This window comes from Podarcis filfolensis (assembly GCF_964270895.1).
Source record: "Podarcis filfolensis genome assembly, chromosome: 15".
Classification (NCBI taxonomy): Eukaryota; Metazoa; Chordata; class Lepidosauria; order Squamata; family Lacertidae; genus Podarcis; species Podarcis filfolensis.
In genome coordinates, this window is record NC_139618.1 from 32,989,389 (window position 1) to 33,008,555 (window position 19,167).

The 19,167-nt window shown below is 48.0% G+C and overlaps 1 protein-coding gene across 12 annotated transcripts in view; it reads left to right on the top strand.

The window, feature by feature from the left end:
* Nucleotides 1-19,167, top strand: part of ROBO3 (roundabout guidance receptor 3) — a 328,455-nt gene that overhangs the window by 303,036 nt on the left and 6,252 nt on the right. For 2 of the 12 annotated variants that reach the window (XM_083588317.1, XM_083588327.1), the window contains exons 12-22: nt 4,941-5,107; nt 5,937-6,058; nt 6,862-7,078; nt 8,059-8,183; nt 8,928-9,099; nt 11,098-11,292; nt 13,056-13,079; nt 13,197-13,239; nt 15,148-15,305; nt 16,387-16,662; nt 17,684-17,831. In XM_083588317.1, coding sequence (XP_083444443.1) covers nt 4,941-5,107; nt 5,937-6,058; nt 6,862-7,078; nt 8,059-8,183; nt 8,928-9,099; nt 11,098-11,292; nt 13,056-13,079; nt 13,197-13,239; nt 15,148-15,305; nt 16,387-16,662; nt 17,684-17,831 — 1,647 coding nt within the window. The remainder of the gene's footprint in view (nt 1-4,940; nt 5,108-5,936; nt 6,059-6,861; nt 7,079-8,058; nt 8,184-8,927; nt 9,100-11,097; nt 11,293-13,055; nt 13,080-13,196; nt 13,240-15,147; nt 15,306-16,386; nt 16,663-17,683; nt 17,832-19,167) is intronic. The other 10 variants (XM_083588321.1, XM_083588328.1, XM_083588323.1 and 7 more) reach the window with 7 other exon arrangements.

The window sequence follows — 19,167 nt, forward strand, 5'->3', positions numbered from 1 at the left end:
CTGTTGGGCTGGTAGCCACTGCCACTAGCATAACATGAGTGTAACGTAGTCAGAATCTTTGACACCTCCAGTCGGCAAAAACAGAGCATATTGTTTGTGATGTAAATGTGGGATTAAAAAAGGAAGACCCTACCATGCCTGCTGCTTGCCCTGCTGTCAGGTTCTGCAAGAATTGGAATTCTCATTGCAGATGTCCAGGTCAAACCAACAACTCTCATTTACAATATATAGTGTGTAACCCCCGCTGTGGCTTTTGCTGCATTTTCTTTCCCAATCATAGCTCCTAAACAATCTCTCTCTCAAAATGTCACTCTGGGACTCTCCTGCTGAGGCCGGTTGCGTTGCACAAAATGCAGGAAGTGGCTCCACTGCCTGTGTGATCCTGACATCGCTGCAGAAGCCACCCTAAATAAATGTGCATGCATCCGGATGATCTGAATTAGGGTTGCTTGTGCAATAATGTGTTCCTTTCTACAGAGGTAGGAGTCCTGTCTATTTTGCTTCTGGCTGAACCCACCATTGTCATGTGCTCCCCTAGAAGGCTCTGCAGAAAGTACAGTCATACCTCGGGTTACAGCCGCTTCAGGTTGCGTTTTTTCGGGTTGTGGACCGCCGAAACCCGGAAGTACCAGAACGGGTTACTTCCAGGTTTTGGCAGTCGTGCATGCACAGAAGCGCTAAATCACGTATTGCACATGCGCAGAAGCACCGAATCGCAACCTGCGCATGTGCAGATGTGGGTTGCGAACACTGCGGGTTGCAAACGTGCATCCCGCACAGATCACGTTCGCAACCCGAGCGTCCACTGTATTTTGGCCCTTAGACTAGGGAAAAAACCTCATCACTTCTGTCTTAATAGCTGACAGTAGCTTAAAGGTAAAGGGACCCCTGACCGTTAGGTCCAGTCGTGGCCGACTCTGGGGTTGTGGCGCTCATCGCGCTTTACTGGCCAAGGGAGCCGGCATACAGCTTCCAGGTCATGTGGCCAGCATGATTAAGCTGCTTCTGGCAAAGCAGAGCGGTGCACGGAAATGCCGTTTACCTTCCCGCCAGAGCGGTACCTATTTATCTACTTGCACTTTGACGTGCTTTCAAACTACTAGGTTGGCAGGAGCAGGGAGCGAGCAACGGGAGCTCACCCCGTCGCGGGGATTCGAACCGCCAACCTTCCGATCGGCAAGCCCTTAGAATCCTGCAATTGCTGCAGGTCACTTGATGAAGGTGCCTTGGAGAATTGGAAATGCCTGCCTCAGGCACACAGAGCCAGGGCCCCACGGCCCAGTCCATTTTGCTCGGGTAACAGCTCCCCTGAATCCCATCTGCACATCCAAGGCGTGAATCAGAGCTTTGGAGTGCATTGAGATTCTGCAGCCCTCTTGCAAAACCAGAGGCTTTTCACTCACCTCTTTCCTCCTGGGACAAGTGCTCCTATAAACAGTAATGGAGTTGTTTTCTTTATTGGGTGGAGTTTGCAGTTCCCTAGAGAAAGACGCTGACCCATAAACAACCCAGGGAGAGCAGGGCAGGTAGCCCTCTTCTGTTCTCAGAGTACAGCAATTTCCAGATCTGGCTAGGGTAAGGAAGGGCCTCACAGTCATAAAGGACCAAATCTCCTGCCCCTGATTCATCAGCTCAACCAAGTCTGTCTCGAGCTGGGTTTTTAGAGGTCAGGGGAGCAGATCTGCACAGCTGCGAAAATGCTTCACTGTCAGCATGTTCCTGGGCAGTAGGGTCACCGCTGCCGAATCCGCATTCAGCTTCTGTTTGTCATCCCCCTCCCCTGCAGCACACCAGCAAAAGACCCCATATTCAAATTCTTTATCCCTGCAGCTGAGTTGCTAAGGTGCCACATGACAGAGACCAAACTATTTCCCACCCACCCACCCACATGGCTTGTGGCCTCTACCTTGGAGCCATCTGCTCTGGAGCTGGAGGAGATTTGTGGGGAGCGCAGGTGGCCGAGAGATGTCAGTTCGCAGTAGGAAATTCTGCAAACATGGAGGCAGCTGGGCTGTGCAGTAAATCACCAGACGGGCTGATTGCAAGTGTGCACTTGTGCCCGCGGATGTGCGTGCAGAGGCATGGAGATGCTGAGTTAGGGAGCAGCAGGGCATCTTCAACATGGACTTGCATCTGCGTCCTCAGGCTCACAAATCGGACTGTACACATGAGTTGTACCCCAGGGGAAGAGGCCCATCGAAATAGGGGTGGGGAAGAGGTTCAGTCAGACCCACAACTGATTGAGGGGTCAAGGAAGACACCGACTCAAGTCTGGTCAGCTGAAAGTATGCGTTATTTTCAGGTCTGCAGCTTCTCCTGGTATGCCCTGCAGAGGACCTTAAGGTCCATGAATAATCATAGTTTAGAGGTCCTGGGCCCTAAGGAAGTCAGATTATCCTCCACTAGGGCCAGGGCCTTCTCAGTGATGGCTCCGACCTGGTGGAATGCTCGGTCCCATGAGACCAGGGCCCTGCAGGATTTAACTTCCTTCTGCAGGGCCTGTAAGACAGAGCTATTCCACCTGGCTTTCAATCTGAACTTAGCCTGATCTTTTATTCCCCTTCATTTCCTCCACCTCCCCTTTTTATGAAGATTACCGACTCTGGGATTCCACAGCTAATTCTCCCCTGGTCTCCTCACTGGCCCAAATAGGACTAATTTAGCCAGCTAGCCCTGGTGATCATCTAATGTTTATTGGATGGATTTTCCCCCTAAATTGATTTTGGAATTCTGAATTTATTGTTATTCACGTTTTATACTGTATTTTATGCTGTTTTTTGTTGCATCATTTAAGTGTTTTAAATTTGTTGTTAGCCACCCTGAGCCCAGTTTTCTGAACCTGGAAGGGTGGCGTATAAATAAAAAAATTTTATTCTCAGGCCTGCATGCACCCATGGCCCAGATTACTCTCAAGAGTAAGTACCGTCCTCCTCTCCTAGGGTGCCTGACTTTCATGTGGCTGGCTTTGGCAGGCTCATGTCTAGGGCTCATATGTCTCCCGGAGGAGAAAGGGGGCAGTGGGGACCTAGAATGCAGCTATTCCCTCTTTGACACCAGTCAGTGAAGTTTAGGCAGAGAGTCTGGAGATGGCAGGGAAGTAAAGGTGAGCTACCCTGCCTTGTGTGGAGGCCCACTGTCCCACTTTCCCCTCTTTGGGGCTTTTAATAACCTTCCGGTTTCCACATCCTTCATTCAGGCCGAGGTCCTGCAGAATGAATGTGCGAGCCTCAACCCATCTCCCTGCTCAGTGGTGGAACATCTGCCTTGCATGCAGATGTTCCCAAGTTCAATCCCCAGCACCTCCAGGAAGGGCTGGGAGTGAGTCTCTGCCTGGAACCCTGGAGAGCTGCTGCCAGCCAGTGTAGGTAGTGCTGAGCAAGATAGACCTGACTCAGGTATATGGCAGACTCAGTATATGCCTGACTCAGTATATGGCAGACTCCTCTGCTCTTTTTAGCCCAGGTGGATCCTCCAGGTGGTGTCCAGATACAGCCTGCTCAGGGGCCATTGCCTGGTTAGTGCTTGGCAGTGGGGATCGGGGCCTACTTAAAGGGCAAGGTGCTGGCAAGCATGTCTCAAGTCTATGCAAAGACTTGGATATTTCTGTAGAACAGGGGTGGCCACCCTTCTTTTGCCCTGAGGGACATACTCACCCTTTGCCAACCCTTGGGGGGGTGCATGCTAGCAAAAGATGTGGCCAAAAGTGACTGTGACCACAAAACATTCAGGACACATACGCACAGCTCTCTCTCTCTCCCAGCTGATCCAGGTAGATCAGCTGAGATCAGTGGGTGTTATTGCTCCATCTGTTCATCAAATGATTGATCTGAAAAGCAGGAATGGAGGGAAATTGCATCCCCATCAGGATTGGGCAGATAATACTCAGCTTTGGTTTATCATCATCATCACCATCACCACCACATTCATTCATTCACTCCTGCCCAATTTTGTGGAATGGAGTGTGGGACAGAAATATTTGTTTGGGCAACCACATCAGGCAGCTACTGTAGAACATATCATTTGCATTATTGTGTCTCAGTTCCTTGCTGGACACAGACACAGTCTTGCAATGAGGGCACATTGCTATCCCCCCCCCCTGTCTTTTGCACATACACACACTCAAACACGCACAAACATCAGTTATGGGTCACAGGAAACTTTACATCCTGGAAGCAGCACAGAAGGGTTCAAAGGGGAGATTTTTTAATATATTTCCGCATGAATAGATTTGGCTTAGGACCGAATTCCTGTTTACTTCCAAAGTTGAGCCAGGACCCCATTAGCCGGGCCCCATTGAATTCCAGATTTTGAAAACTCTGGACAGTCCTTTTCAGTGGCGTAGCGTGGGGGGTGCAGGGGGGGCCGGCCGCACCGGGCGCAACATCTGGGGGTTAGGGTTAGGGGGCGCAAATCCACAGGTTAGGGGGCGCAAATCCACGGGTTAGGGGTGCAAATTACTTGCCTTGCCCCGGGTTCTGACAACCCACGCTACACCACTGGTCCTTTTGACAGTGTTCGCTGCACCCTCTTCCTTCCCTGTAATTCAGTATTTAAGGATACAAAGAAGAGCCAGGGCTCACAATGACTTTGAGGCCACATCCTCTAGCTGTGTCCCTGCTACTGTTGACTCATGTTAAGCTTGTGGTCTACTAAGACTAGATCAGTTTCCCATGTACTGCTGCTAAGCCCAGTGTCCCCATATGTAGAAACTAGCCTCCTATGCAAAGGTGAAAATGTGCATTGCTTGCTGTGTACCTGATTGCTTATGATCCTGTGCCCATCATTGCCACTCAGAAAATGACCCATAAGGGGATGGGGCCTTAGACTTAAAAGAGCTCCCCCTTTCTGGGCTCCCCCTTCCCAGGTAGTACAGGAGTCAAAGCTGAGCCATTGCCCTTGGGGACTCCCCTTCTTCCTTTTGCAACTCTGTTCTGTTGCAGTCAGTCTTCCGGCAGCACCTGGCAGACAGTGGCAGACAACGTGAAAATGGAGAAGCACACGGTCAGCGGCTTGAACCCCAACACCATTTACCTCTTCCTCATACGTGCTGTCAACGCCTATGGGCTCAGCGACCCCAGCCCCGTCTCGGAGCCGGTTCGTACGCAAGGTGAGATTCCCAGGTGCTGACCTGCTGGAGTGGCAATAGGAACAGCTTGGCATTTGCATCTCACATCGTTCTACAGTAGGGACATTTAGGAAAACATTAGACCACTCATCAGACTCTGTTTACAGAGGCATCCCCACTGCAAACAGGGAAGGGACAGAGCTCAGGGATAGAACATCTGCTTTGCATGCAGAAGGGCTCAGGTTCAATCACTAGCATCTTCAGGTAGGGCTGGGAAAGAGAGCTCTGCCTGAAACCCTGAAGATAGATCCTTATAGATCTGGGGTTCCCAAACTGTGTCCCACACTTCCCAACTAGCTCACTTCCCGCTTGAGGCTGCAATCTAGCACTTACTTGGGAACAAACCCCACTGAACTGAATGGAACTTACATCTGAGTAGACACAGTTAGGAATGCAGCCTTGGTCTATGGCAGGCATGGGCAAACTCAGCCCTTCAGATGTTTTGAGACTACAGTTCCCCTTATCCCTGACCACTGGCCCTGTTAGCTAGGGATGATGGGAGTTGTAGTCCCAAAACATCTGGATGGCCAAGTTTGCCTATGCCTGGTCTATGGCTCTCTTTATCAGTCCACATGCCACCTTTCTCACATAGAAATTAAGGCAGCATGCAATGGGGTTACAAGACAGCCACACTCCATGTGGTGGGTTTTGTTTATCACCTAGCCATCAGGTTGCACTTAACAACAAAGCGGTATGGGGTTTTCTGAGAGTATAGCAAGTCCCCAAACCCTTGCCAAGACCACATTCCTCAATACAGATGAAACGTTGTGCCATGGATTGCCTTGGACTCACTTCCTATATGCTTTGGCAGATGTAAGTCCTACCAGGCAAGGGGTGGATCACCGGCAGGTGCAAAAGGAGCTTGGCGAAGTTGTGGTGCAGCTCCAGGATCCTGTTGTCCTCACCTCTACCACCATTCAAGTGACCTGGACTGTGAGTACCACTGCAGCATCACTGATCCTTCCTTGAAATGGCACAACCTGTGTAAGCAAAGGGCAACTTTGTGAATGGGTTAGGCAGAGGTGGTGGCTTTCAATGGGGATTAGACAATGGTTACCAGTCACAAAGGCTGGATGTTAAATTCAGATCCAGAGGCTGTGTAGCTCTGAATATCAGTTGCTAGGGGAACAATAGCAGAAGATGACGCTTGCCCTTGTTGGCTTCCTAGGGGCATCTGACTGACCACTGAGGAGAAGAGGGCACTGTGCTACATAGATTTGTGGCTGGATACAAAGGGGTCTTTCTTATGTGAATAACTTTGCTGACCTTTGCTGAAAGTCACAATAGCACCCTGCCCATTCTTTGGCATGAAGGGTTTTTTTTCCAGTGAAGGGAAGACCAGAGCAAAAGAAAACTGTTCTTCTGAAGCCTGAAAGCAACATCTTCATGCTGCTTCTCGGTATAGCCAGCCCTAGTCGATAGAGGTCAGGTTGTTGCATTAAAGGGCTTAGGGTGATGTATAAAGGTTTTAGAGAAACGGGAGAGTACAAGGTTGGTGCAAAAGAGATATTATAATAGTTGCTGGGAATAGACATAATACAGGGGGCAAAAGCAAGCAAGAAGAGGGAGGGAGCAGAAAAAAGTTTGGGGAAGGGCAGCAGAACCAGCAGGAAGAGGTTTGGAAGCAGAGAGAATAAATGGGAACTTCAGCAGGCAAGAAGCTGGACCAATTTTGCTGTGGCCTTTTCTGGAAATGGACACCATGCGCAAGCAGCTAACGGTTTGTCTTCTTCCAGGTGGACCGCCAGGCTCAGTTCATCCAAGGCTACCGAGTGATGTACCGGCCCAAAAACAGTGCCTGGCTCGTGCAGGATGTGAAGTCCCCTGCTGAACGGAGCACTGTCTTAGTCGAACTGCGCAAAGGCCAGGAGTACGAGGTCAAAATCCGGCCATATTTTGATGAGTTCCAGGGCATGGACAGCGAGGTGCTGCTGGTGCGCACCCCGGAAGAAGGTAGATGTGAAAGGCAGGGAAGTGTGAGCATCTCGGCTCCAGTTCAGCCTCCCCCCAAAAACTAACTTTTTGTTCATGGACCATTTCCAAATGTGATTTCCAAATGTGATTCGGCACTTATGTGCAAAGTGCAATTTAGCGCTTCTGCGCATGCGCGACCACCAAAACCTGGAAGTAACCCATTCCAGTACTTCCGGGTTTCAGTGGTCTGCAACCCGAAAAAACGCAACTGTAACCCGAGGTATGACTGTATTGACTTCTCTTCTCCATGCTAACGGGCCTGACTTCTGTAGACTAAGCAGAGCCATTGTTTGTATGCCTGCTCTGTTGGGCACTCCCTATATTAGTATTATACTCTAAGGGGTTTCTCCTTAAGTAAAGGGTTGGAGATCTGTAGCTCTGTAGGCGTTGTCGGTCCACAGCCCCCCATCATCCTTGATCATTGGCCATGCTGGATGGGGCTAGCAGGAGTCTGGAGGTTCCCCACTCCTGCCTCAAGGACTGTCAGTAGCTCAGCTCACCTGCTTTCTGCATGCAAGGCTCCACCCCTGGCATCTCCAGGTAAACAAGACTGAGCTAAATGGATCCGTTCAGGCGCTGCCAGCAGGGGATGGGGGCAGCACCAGGGACCTAGTTTCCCAGCAGTGGCTTCAGTTCCAGGATGGTGATGGGGTGATGGTGAGTGTGTCAATGAAGCCAGTTACACAATTCTGTCCCTCCCCTCTGGTCTCTCCTGGAACAGAAGGTCTGGCATGATATAAGGCAGCTTCCTAGGTGCCTATAAAAATCTGTTTCCATGCGTAGTGCTCTAAAAGTTAAGCTTTGTAGGGCAAATGCCTGGTGGCTTTTCCTTGCCTTGCCAGTAACTCAGCATGCCCTGGCATAGTTTTGCAGCATTCCAGAACGCAGAGTTGGCAGCCGCCAGATGCCACGTAGCCCTTCCTCTGAGCAATAAACTCATTTTATCCTGTCTCGCCCAGCCCCCAGTGCTCCTCCTCAGGCAGTAACTGTAGTCACAGTGGGGACCAGCAACAGCACCAGCATCAGCATATCCTGGGAACCACCTCCACCCGGAGAACAAAATGGGATCATCCAGGATTACAGGGTAAGGCTGCCATTCTCAGAATATCCTTGGGGAACCTCTGAAATTTAAGATTAGCCCCAGAGATTAGAAGGTTGGTCTGAAGGATTTGGAGCTGGCAGGTCTAGCCACAGCAAAAAGCTGCAGTGGGTGCTGGGAAACAGCCATGGGACGTTTTTATTTTTTATTTGTTTGTTTATTAAATTTCTGTACCGAGGGCCCTAGGGCAGTTTACTATATAAAAACACAAAAAATACATATCATAGTAACAAGCAAACACAAAACACACACACACACCTGTTTAAAAGGCAATAGATTTGCTACAGTGTGTCCCTTCAGCCATTGGTCATAACAGTTCAGGATACGGGTGGCATTGTGGTCTAAACCACCGAGCCTCTTGGGCTTGCTAATCCGAAGGTCAGCGGTTCAAATCCCTGCAACGGGGTGAGCTCCTGTTGCTCTGTCCCAGATCCTGTCAACCTAGCAATTCAAAAGCACACCACTGCAAGTAGATAAGCAGGTACCGCGGCGGCGGGAAGGTAAACGGCGTTTCCGTGTGCTCTGGCTTCCGTCACAGTGTCTCGTTGCGCCAGAAGTGGTTTAGTCCTGCTGGCCACATGACCCAGAAAGCTGTCTGTGGACAAACGCCGGCTCCCTCGGCCTGAAAGCAAGATGAGCACCGCAACCCCATCGTCGCCTTTGACTGGACTTAACTGTCCAGGGGTCCTTTAGCTTTTTACCATAACAGTTCTTCTCCTCCCATGGCAGGTTTGGTGCCTAGGAAATGAGTCTCGTTACCACATCAATAAGACAGTGGATGGCACAGTGCACTCGACAGTCGTGCTGGGCCTGGTGCCAGGAATGATCTATCGCACTGAGGTGGCAGCAGTCACCAGTGCAGGCATTGGAGTGAGGAGCGCCCCAGTGACCATACAGATCAGTGAGTACTTAAGGCTCTTTCCCAAATGTCAAAATGAGATAATAAGATAATAATGCTCTTCCAGCGTGGCCATGCCCATTCACTGAAGTCAACTGCAGAAACATGTTCCTTCCATATCTGTGGTGCCACCATAATGGGTGGAGGACTTCCTGGTTGTGGTGCCCAATTTCTGGAACTGATGGTGGAGAACATCAATTCGTCCCATCCAAGGCTCACCTGTGGCAGTTTCAAAAATGGATGCCAAAAGTATTTCAGACTCAGAAGTTAATTGCCACGGTGATGGCTTAATCCAATGAACTATTCCAGTATGCCATTTATAGTTTGTAAGTTTAAATTTCAGGTTTCGCTCTTGAAGTTGAATCTTTGGAAGCCATGTTACTGAAAATTATGTCCATGCTGTGCAAAGTTTTAGTAGCTGCTGGTCAAAAGTAAAAAATAATAATAATAAAGCTTTTCCAAGTGGTCTCAAAGTATACTTTAAAATGTGTAATAAACACACACACACATACATGGTTTTGGAGGTTGACAGTGCTGTCATAAATATTTGGTTCAGTAGGATTAAGGCAGCAATCCAATATCCACTTAACTTGAGTAACTCCACTGAACACAGTGGGACTTGCTTTTGAGAAGACATGATTTGGAAATGTGAAGAATTAAACTTAAGATTGGAAAAAGGAGAAACCCTGTATCAGGAAATTTTTAATGTCTATCTATTGTTTATAATTTTTTATGTGCTGTAAGCGGCCCTGAGTGGCTGGGGGAATCCAGCCAGGTGGGCAGGGTATAAATAATAAAAATATTATTATTATTATTATTATTATTATTATTATTATTATTATTTATTAACCTAAATTGGCAGATGCGCCCATCCCTCCTGAGAAGGAATAGAGAAGAACATATTTCTAACTGGCATTCATATGGGAGCAAGATAATGGGGGAAGGCAATGCAAAGCAAGTAGAAAGAAACAGGAGGATCTCAGGATGTTGTAGTTGTGAGTCAAGGTCCCATCCCCTGCTTTATGAGGAAATAAGACACATGGACACCAGTATTTTAGGTTAATGGGCTAAAAATGGCCACAACTTTATTGGCTACAGAAAGTGAGCAGTATTGGCTTAGGCATTGGATTTGAACCGACCATACCTGACTCCTGCCTGCCCTACAGGAAGTCACACAAGGGTTAATATCCTGTAGGGGGAGCCGGTTGATGCAAATCAACTGGGAGCTCTCCCCTAGTGTCACCGGAGGGTCGTGCCATGGCCCTAGCCACCAGCTGGGCTTTGGACAGGAACCACGACCATCGGATTCCTTTAACGGAATACCTTTCAAGGGGAGGGGTAGGTGGTGGCCACAACCTCCCCTCCAACACACAACACATTTTCCAGTGCCTAACCACCAAACCTTACAAAGTTGTGACAATTTAGAAGCAAAGTTCGAAAAGGATTGGAGTAAATTTGTTGAATATATACGGAGTAATTGTAAGAATTTAAAAACTGTAGCAGGATTCATGTAAATCTTGTGATGTGGATGGAGTGTAAATAAGAAACTGTAAGAAAAGATTTGAGACATGAAAATCGTTGAAGGGATGGAAAGAAGTCCAGGCGCAATAAGGCGCAGGGTAAATAAGAAGAGGGACAAATTTTTGAATGTAAGAGTATTTGTTTTATTTTTTGTTGTTACAAAAAAGCAATACAAAGTATTTGGGGGGGAAAAGCAAAGTTGTGACAATTTGCTACTAGGTAGGCGAAAACCAAGTGGCTGGTGCCAATCTACACAAAACATCTCTTTGCTTGTAGAAAACTAGCAAGTCAGGGATGGGGGTTCTTCTTTGACATGCTAACTCTCTATGCGTAGGGAACGTTTTGCCTTTTAGTAACAGAGGAGCGTTCGGTCACACGAGCCTCTGCCCGGTTTCCCGCTTTTGGGGACAGCCTACGTAGCTCAAGCTACTTTCATCTCCTCTCTTCTGTGGTTGCTTTTGCCTGCTGTGTGTGCTGCAGAGCCCTTGCCGGAGCAGGACACAGTGCCTGTAAGCAACGGGGACAGCGTGAGCCTTGCAGAGCACATCACGGATGTGGTGAAGCAGCCGGCCTTCATCGCCGGCATCGGCGGGGCCTGCTGGGTCATCCTCATGTGCTTCAGCGTGTGGATCTACTGTCGCAGAAAGAAGAGAAAGGAACTGAGTCACTACACAGGTGAGATGGGCAAGGCTGCATTCTGCCTCCTCCCCAGGGGATATGGGTTGGCTGCCTAAGAACTGCCTTATAAAAGGTCCTGTCTTGACTTGGACCAAATGCTCACAAGGCATCTATAAGAACCAGCAACATCTCCAGGTCCAAATCACCCCTCCTAGGCTCAGCCTTGAGGAGCAGAAGACCTTAAAGGGGCAGTCAGTCCTCTGGCTCAGACTTATCATTACTAAATTTCTTAGCAGCCTGACACAAAACAGTAACACGGCTCACATAATTTGTATGTAATTATATAGAACTTCCCAAAGACAAAATGTAAAGAGAAGACATTTATATTCCACCAAGTGTCCCGTTTCTTTAAATATAGTTTTTACATAATGCGTGCAATACCAAAATCATGAACGAGGGCAATACGGGAGGTCTCAAAACCAAAGTTCCGTCCAAATGTCCACTCATTCAATAAAGAGAAAGGAATTTCTATAAATATACTTGCTGCTAAAAAATAATCCACAGACCGGGGGGGGGGGGGGGAACGACCCTATCCACATCAACCAGAGTTTTATAGCATTGCTCCCAATCACTCAAACCACAGTGCCTCAGCTGTGTGAAAATCCCAAGCAGATTCCAACGACAAGATCATCGGATGCAAATCTCTGTTTTGAATGTCTTCCTCCTGTCGGCCCACATTGGAATGTTAAAACAGTAAAACACATGCACAAGGAGGTAAGTCAGCTCCATAAACTTGAAAAGGCTCTCTGCTCATTCTGTGAAGGCTGATGCAGACACAGCTGTGTGTTCTGCAGCCGAGACATTCCATATTGGACTTGTGCATCATTTTGAAATGGACCCTTGGTGGAATATAAACATCTTATCTTTACATTTTATCTTTGGGAAGTTATATATAATCACAGAGTTATGTGAGCTGTGTTTCTGTATTTCCCTGTGTTGTCTTGAACTGGTATTTGACCATAATAATAAATTGTTGTTATTGTTATTATTATTATTCCCTGTGTTGTGCGTCACAAAATGGTGGCTAGACGATTTACAACTTTAAAACGTAGAGAAGGGTCAACAAATGGCCAAAACTATATTAAAAACCACATCATTCTATTAAAATACCAGCACGTGACTGAATTACAAATAATATTGTATACTGAACCAGCCAATCCAACACCATCAAGTGTTTGGGAGTAGAGGAGAATCTTAACCTGACGATGAAAATAGAGTTGTGTTGCATTGGCACCAGACGGACCTCTCTGGGGAGAGCCTGGCACTGCCACCTCCCCCTCTCTAAGGACTCCCTGAGGACTTGTTACTGGTCCAACATAGGAATGTGGTTTCCCAGCATGGAGGGAAGTTAGATTTTTGGGGGTGGTGGGCAGGTTCAGAAGGAACAGGCTGCAGAAGTTTGAACTGGTTCGTACGGTAGACCCATAAGGTGGGGTCAGAGCCCAGGCCCAGGCTGCAGCTCGGGGTCAGGCTCCTTGCCCATCTATCCCACTGCCGTATGTTCCAGCGGGCAGCAGCTCTGCAGAACCTCAGGCAGAGAACACCTTTCCCCTCAGCTGCTCCCCAAGATCCCTTATAACTGGAGATGCTGGGGATTTGAGTGCTTGACATTCTGCATGCAAAGCATGTGCTCTGCCACCGAACTGCGCATCCTCCACCTGCCGACCCCCCGATCTGCCTTAGGCTCCCTGCCCACACCTGCCTGCCGCAAACACAACTTGCTCTGAGCCACCTCACTTTCTGCTTGCTTCTCTTTGCAGCTTCCTTTGCGTACACGCCAGCAGGTAAGGCTTTTTTCCTCACCCTCCATTACATTGCTCCACACCAGCTCCGCCAACCCAGCCCTTGCCTTCATTCTTCATGGAAGTGTCTTTGACTTAGTGTGGTCCCCTCTCTTTCAGTCTCTTTCCCCCATGCGGATGGGCCGGCGCGTGGCAGCGGCAGGTGAGTTCAGAGACCCCCATTTGGCATTGATGATTCCCTCCCTCCATCTCCCTAATACCGGCTCCTTGCTGGTCAAAGTTCATGCCACACGGGCCTCCCTGTCCCCAGTTGGTCTGAGCTACATACCGTATTTTTCGCTTTATAAGACGCACTTTCCCCTCCTAAAAAGTAAGGGGAAATGTGTGTGTGTCTTATGGAGCGAATGCAGGCTGCGCGGCTATCCCAGAAGCCAGAACAGTAAGAAGGATCGCTCAGTGATGGGCTGCCCTTCTCCCTCCTCGGGGAAAAGCCTGCAAGCACTGCACACATGCTCCACGCGGCTCGTGAAAGGGAGCGCTAAGCAGAGCCTGGGATGCATACAGGCTCTGCTCAGTGCTCCCTTTAAAGAATTTTTTCCCCTTGCATTCCCCCTCTAAAAACTAGTGCGTCTTATGGAGCGAAAAATACTGTAAATCACATGAACTAGAACCACAGCATTAAATGTTCAGATTGACTTTAGCCACATACCCATGCATTCCCCCAAAGAATCATGGTACCTGTAGATTGCCCCTCAATGAGCTACACTTCCTGCCACCCTTAACCAGGGGTGAAACTAAGCTTTATTTTACCTGGGTCAAAGACCCAGTTTGGCACACACACACCCCAGCATGCATTTATGTACATACACATAGGCTGAGAGCCTCAATGGCACCCCTCTGGAGGCTTCACCCAGGGCAAAAAATCCAGCTAGCCCTCCCACCCCCACCCCAGTTACGACACTGACTTAACAAACTACAGTTCCCAGGATTCTTTGGGGGAGGTCATGTGGTTTCCGTGCATGTTGTCTGCACAGTCTAGGTCAGCTTAAATGGTGCTCCCAGTCCGCAGTTTTGCAAGTAGTGACAAAAGCTGCAAGGGGGAAGCAGCATCTCAGAAGCTCCATCTCCCCCTTTTAATGCAACTGCATTAATCCGTTACGCAAAGAATTGCATACTACAAATATTACACAACTTCAACATCACTCCAAACCAGGGATAAGGGACTTAATGGCAGATGTCGCTGGACTCCCAACTCCTGCCACCTGTGACTATTGGCCAGGCTGGCTGGGGCTGATGAGAGTTGGAGTCCCACAACATCTGGAGGGCCACAGGTTGCCCAACCCTGCTCTAAACACCTGTAAGTAAATCCCTTAAGGAGTTTTGAAAATTCATGACAAAGCAGCAACACGTAAGAACCTGATAACCACCATTACTTATGCCCAGAAATGCATAAGTAAACCTGTTCAAACATCAGAACTCGATAACCATATTAAGACTACATATTAAGACTACTGGAAGGAATTTTTTTATTTTGTTAAGATTACATTAAGAACAACATAAAGAAAACAACTCTACTTCTTCCTTAGCTATAAAGTATGGCAAGCAAACAGAAGAACAAAATAAAATAGCCTAAGCAGACACAACTACAGTAATAGATTTTGTGTATTTATTAATGTAAGCACTAATAATAATAATAATTTTTACACCGCACATATAGGATACCTCTTCTAGAATACGACCTGCCGCAACATACACTTCATAATTATTATTCCATGCATATCCCACCTTTCCTCCAGCAAGCTCAATGTGACATTCATGGTCCCCTCTCTCCCTATTTTCTCCTTCCAGCAACCCTGTGAAGCAGGCTAGACTGGGAGACCCCGTGGGCTTCATGGCTGAGTGGGGATCTGAACCCTGGCCTCTTGGCTCCTAGTCTAGCACTCTAACCACTAGGCCACACTTGCATTATCTAAAGGAATATGGCTCACACACTTGATATACTCTTTGGCGGTGGGGGGTGGGGAGAGAGAGAATCAGGTGTTAGCCCTCACCCAAACCACCTACTAACTCGCACAACCAAATAACCCTGGTTTCCATGGCTCTCCTCCAGTAGGCCTGGCATGCTAGCCATGGCCACTAGTGCCTCGAGCTACCCGTGGCTGGCAGATTCGTGGCCAGCCCCCAACCTGATGCGGAACGGGAAGGCAAAGGATCCCGGGGCGAACTGCTGCACAGGAAACCACAATGCCACCGAGAGATATTACAATGGTAAGCCTTTTACCACCCCATCATCTCCATAAGGAAAGATGCCCAGTGCAGAGTCGGCATGGGATGTGGGGGAAATCCTCCTGGTTCAGATTTGAATGCGAACCTACCTCTACTTCACATTTCCAGAAATCCTAAGCAAAGACAGCTAGCCTCCCAAATGTTGCAGGCTTCTGAATTTAGTGATACACTTCTGCAACCCAAAAGCTTGCCTGGTGTTTTCATTGCATATCGGTAGGGGACAGGCAAAACCATTTCTCAGTAATCAGGCCTTGGTCTGAATATTCTATGGCCTTTTCAATGTGTTTGTGGGTGGGGAGAGGTTATTGGTCAGCTTTTGTTCTTGTTTTATTGTGAATTTTGTGTTCTCATTTTGAATTTTTGTGCTGCGTTTTGTGTGATCTTTCGGTGAAGGGTGGTATACAGATTTAGTAAATATTGCAAGAACAGTAATATAAAGATGCATCTGTCGGAGAAAATAATGTGCAAAACTATATTGCGGGAGGGGATTGCTTGGGAAAAGGGTACAATAGTCTAAATGCATGTATATATCAGGGGACATTCACCCCAAAATGCATATGGGCTTTTATTCAGGGTTCTTTAAAAACAACCACAAGCTGATGTGGATATGACACAAATGGAATGTAAGTTTGGAAAAATGTGAAACTTGAGGCTGAAACTGAAATTGACAAATTCACCCATTCCCGGAACTGACAAGCCCAAGAGAAACATTTGTGGTTGGCAGATACGGAATTTGAGCATTATCGGGTTGGAAAGGCCAACAGACTCCAGTGAGAGGCTTAGCCTTTAGGTTTGCGCAAAATAGGAAGTTGTTGAGACAACGAAAGCAGGCTTTGCAGGTTGTGACCTTGTAGGAGGGGAGGGGAGCCAAGGTTTATTGGGAGGGGGCAGCAGTGGCGTCAATCCCTTGTTCTCCTTCCCCCTCCCCACAAGCCTGGATTAGTGGTAGTTCTCCAAGCCCACAAATCACAGAGGTCATTCAAATTAAGGCACATGGAATCTGTTGTGGCTGAACCAGAAGGTTTGGTTAAGCAAGGTCACGATGGGTCTCCCTCGTTCACAGATGCTGGGATTTCCAATTACATTGCTCAGACGGAGAAGTTTGGAACAGGGGTGTCCGATGGGCCCATTTACAGCACCATCGATCCTGCCAGCGATGACATGAGGACGTTCAATGGGGCCTTTTCCCAGCACACCACCCCATATGCCACCACGCCCGTGGTACCATACGGGGCAGCACATCTACACTCACCTGATGAAGAGGAGAGCCAGTGGAACGGCCAACCTGGGCTGCCCAGCATCCAGTATGCCCAACCCGAACGGGGCAGAGCTGAGAGTGGTAAGGACCTTAAGCATACGAGAAACTGGGCACTCTTCTCATCTCCCTGGGAATTATGTTTTCAAGTTCCATTGGTGTCACCTGCCTAGAAATGGAACCCCCTGGTGCATCTTGCAGAAGAATCTTCTAGTGTATGGAAAGTCCAATGGTGATTTTATCACCGTGGTTAATGATAGGGCGTTGTTAACATGCATAGCATGTTGCAACGTAGCTCGAGCGAAACAGGAAACGCCCCAACAATATTTAGCTCGGAAATTAGTTAATGGGAAAAGATCACAGAGAGAGATCAGGTTGACAGGGATGAATTAATTTATAAAGCCCTGAACAGCTTAGGTCCAGGGTACTAAGGGTCTGCCTAAAGCCTTTTATCCTAGCTAAGTCACTAGCATCCCCCGAGTTGGCAAGGCTCATCTGACAGCAACAAGAAAATGAGCTTTTAGTGTCATTGGGGACTTGCTTCTGAATAATAATAATAACAACAATAATTTATTATTTATACCCAGCACATCTGGCCAGGCTTCCCCAGCCACTCTGGGTGGCTCCCAGCAGAATATTAAAAACATGATAAAACATCAGACATTAAAAACTTCCCTAAACAGGGCTGCCTTCAGATGTCTTCTAAAAATCAGATAGTTGTTTATTTCCTTGACATCTGATGGGAGGGCGTCCAACAGAGCAAGCGCCATCACTGAGAAGGCCCTCTGCCTGGTTCCCTGTAACCTCACTTATCTCAGGGAGGAAACCGCCACAAGGTCCTCGGAGCTGGACCTCAGTGTCCGGGCTGAACGATGAAGGTGGAGACGCTCCTTCAGGTATGCTGGGCCGAGGCCATTTAGGGCTTGAAAGGTCAGCACCAACACTTTGAATTGTGCTTGGAAATGTACCTGGAGCCAATGCAGATCTTTGTAGCACATTTGTGGCATTCTACTGCTAGAGAGTTGTTGGAGTTTTTTGTTAAATAAAGCAATTTCATCCATTGCTGTGCCGGAGGGTCCCGTCTCTGAGCTCTGTTTCTCTTCAGTAGTTGCCAAGCCTGGGAAACAGAAGTCCATGGGGAAACCAGTGAAAACACCATCCCTCAACTGGACAGAAGTGCTTCCCCCACCTCCATCTGCCAGTGAACTGAGCCAGTATGTGGAGGAGGAGGAAGACGAGGAGCTAGAAGTCAGGTAAGCAACAAAAGAAGGGCAGAAGAGACCACGTCCTTTCACTGCCATGTTTCCCTTGGAAATGGAACTGGTTTTGATCTGGGAAACATGTTCACAATTAGTTGGAGCTCCAACTGGTATCGGGCCAGCACATTCCTATAATGTGCTCTAATGCGCTCTGCTGTAAACTGCTGCCTTTGAAGAGTGTTTGGAAACTGCAGCTGGTCTAGGACGCCAGGTTAGTAACTGGAGCAAGTCAATCAGAGCATATTTAATATATATATATATCCAACCTTTCCTTCAAGGAGCTCAAAGTGGCATACATGATTCCTCCCTTTCCCGTCTTATCCTTGCAAAAACCTTGGGAGGCAGGGTAGACTGAGAGACTGTGACTGGTTCAAGGTCACCCAGTAAGCTTCATCATTGAGTGGGGATGTGAACTCTGGTCTCCCAGGTCTCAGTCCAACACTCTTAACCACTAGGTGGAGGGTTAAGTCTAGTCAAAGGCGACTATAGGGTTGCAGCGCTCATCTCGCTTTGAGGCCGAGGGAGCTGGCATTTGTCCACAGACAGCTTTCCGGGTCATGTGGCCAGCATGACTAAACTGCTTCTGGTGCGATGTGATATCATGATGAGTTCCAGAGCGCATGGAAATGCCATTTACCTTCCTGCTGCAGTGGTACCTATTTATCTACTTGCACTGATATGCTTTTGAACTGCTAGGTTGACAGGAGCTGGGACAGAGCAAAGGGAGCTCACCCCATCATGGGGATTCTAATCAAGAGGCTCAGTGATTTAGACCACAGCACCACCCACTCCTTTTTTCTTAACCACAACACCATATTGGCTCACAGCCAGTGTGGTGTTTTAGTTAGAGTAGGGGTAGGAGGGGAACCTGGGTTCCTCCAGATGTTTTTGGACTTAGGTTCCAGACAGATGTTTCAATGCAATTGCTGACTTCATTGAAGGGAGACCTTAGAATCCAATCCCAGACGCATTAGCCAATAATCAAGGACAATGGAAGTTGTGATCCAACAAGATCTGGAGGATTACAGGTTCCCCATTCCCGAGTTAGTGAGTCAAACTAGGATGGGGAAGTCTGGATTCAAACCCTCATTTAGGCATGAAGCTCATTGGCCAAGCTCAGCCTAGTCATTTGCTCAGCCTAACCTAATTCCCAAGGGTTATTATGAAAGTAAAAAGTGAGGTGAGAAGGAACAATGTACCTCTGAGCAACTTGGGCAAAAACAATGAATGAATGGTGAATGAATGAATGAATGAATGAACGAACAAACAAACTTCCATTTTGCTTTAGTGTCACTGGCTCCAAGATTGGAAAAAAGCTTCCACGCCCATG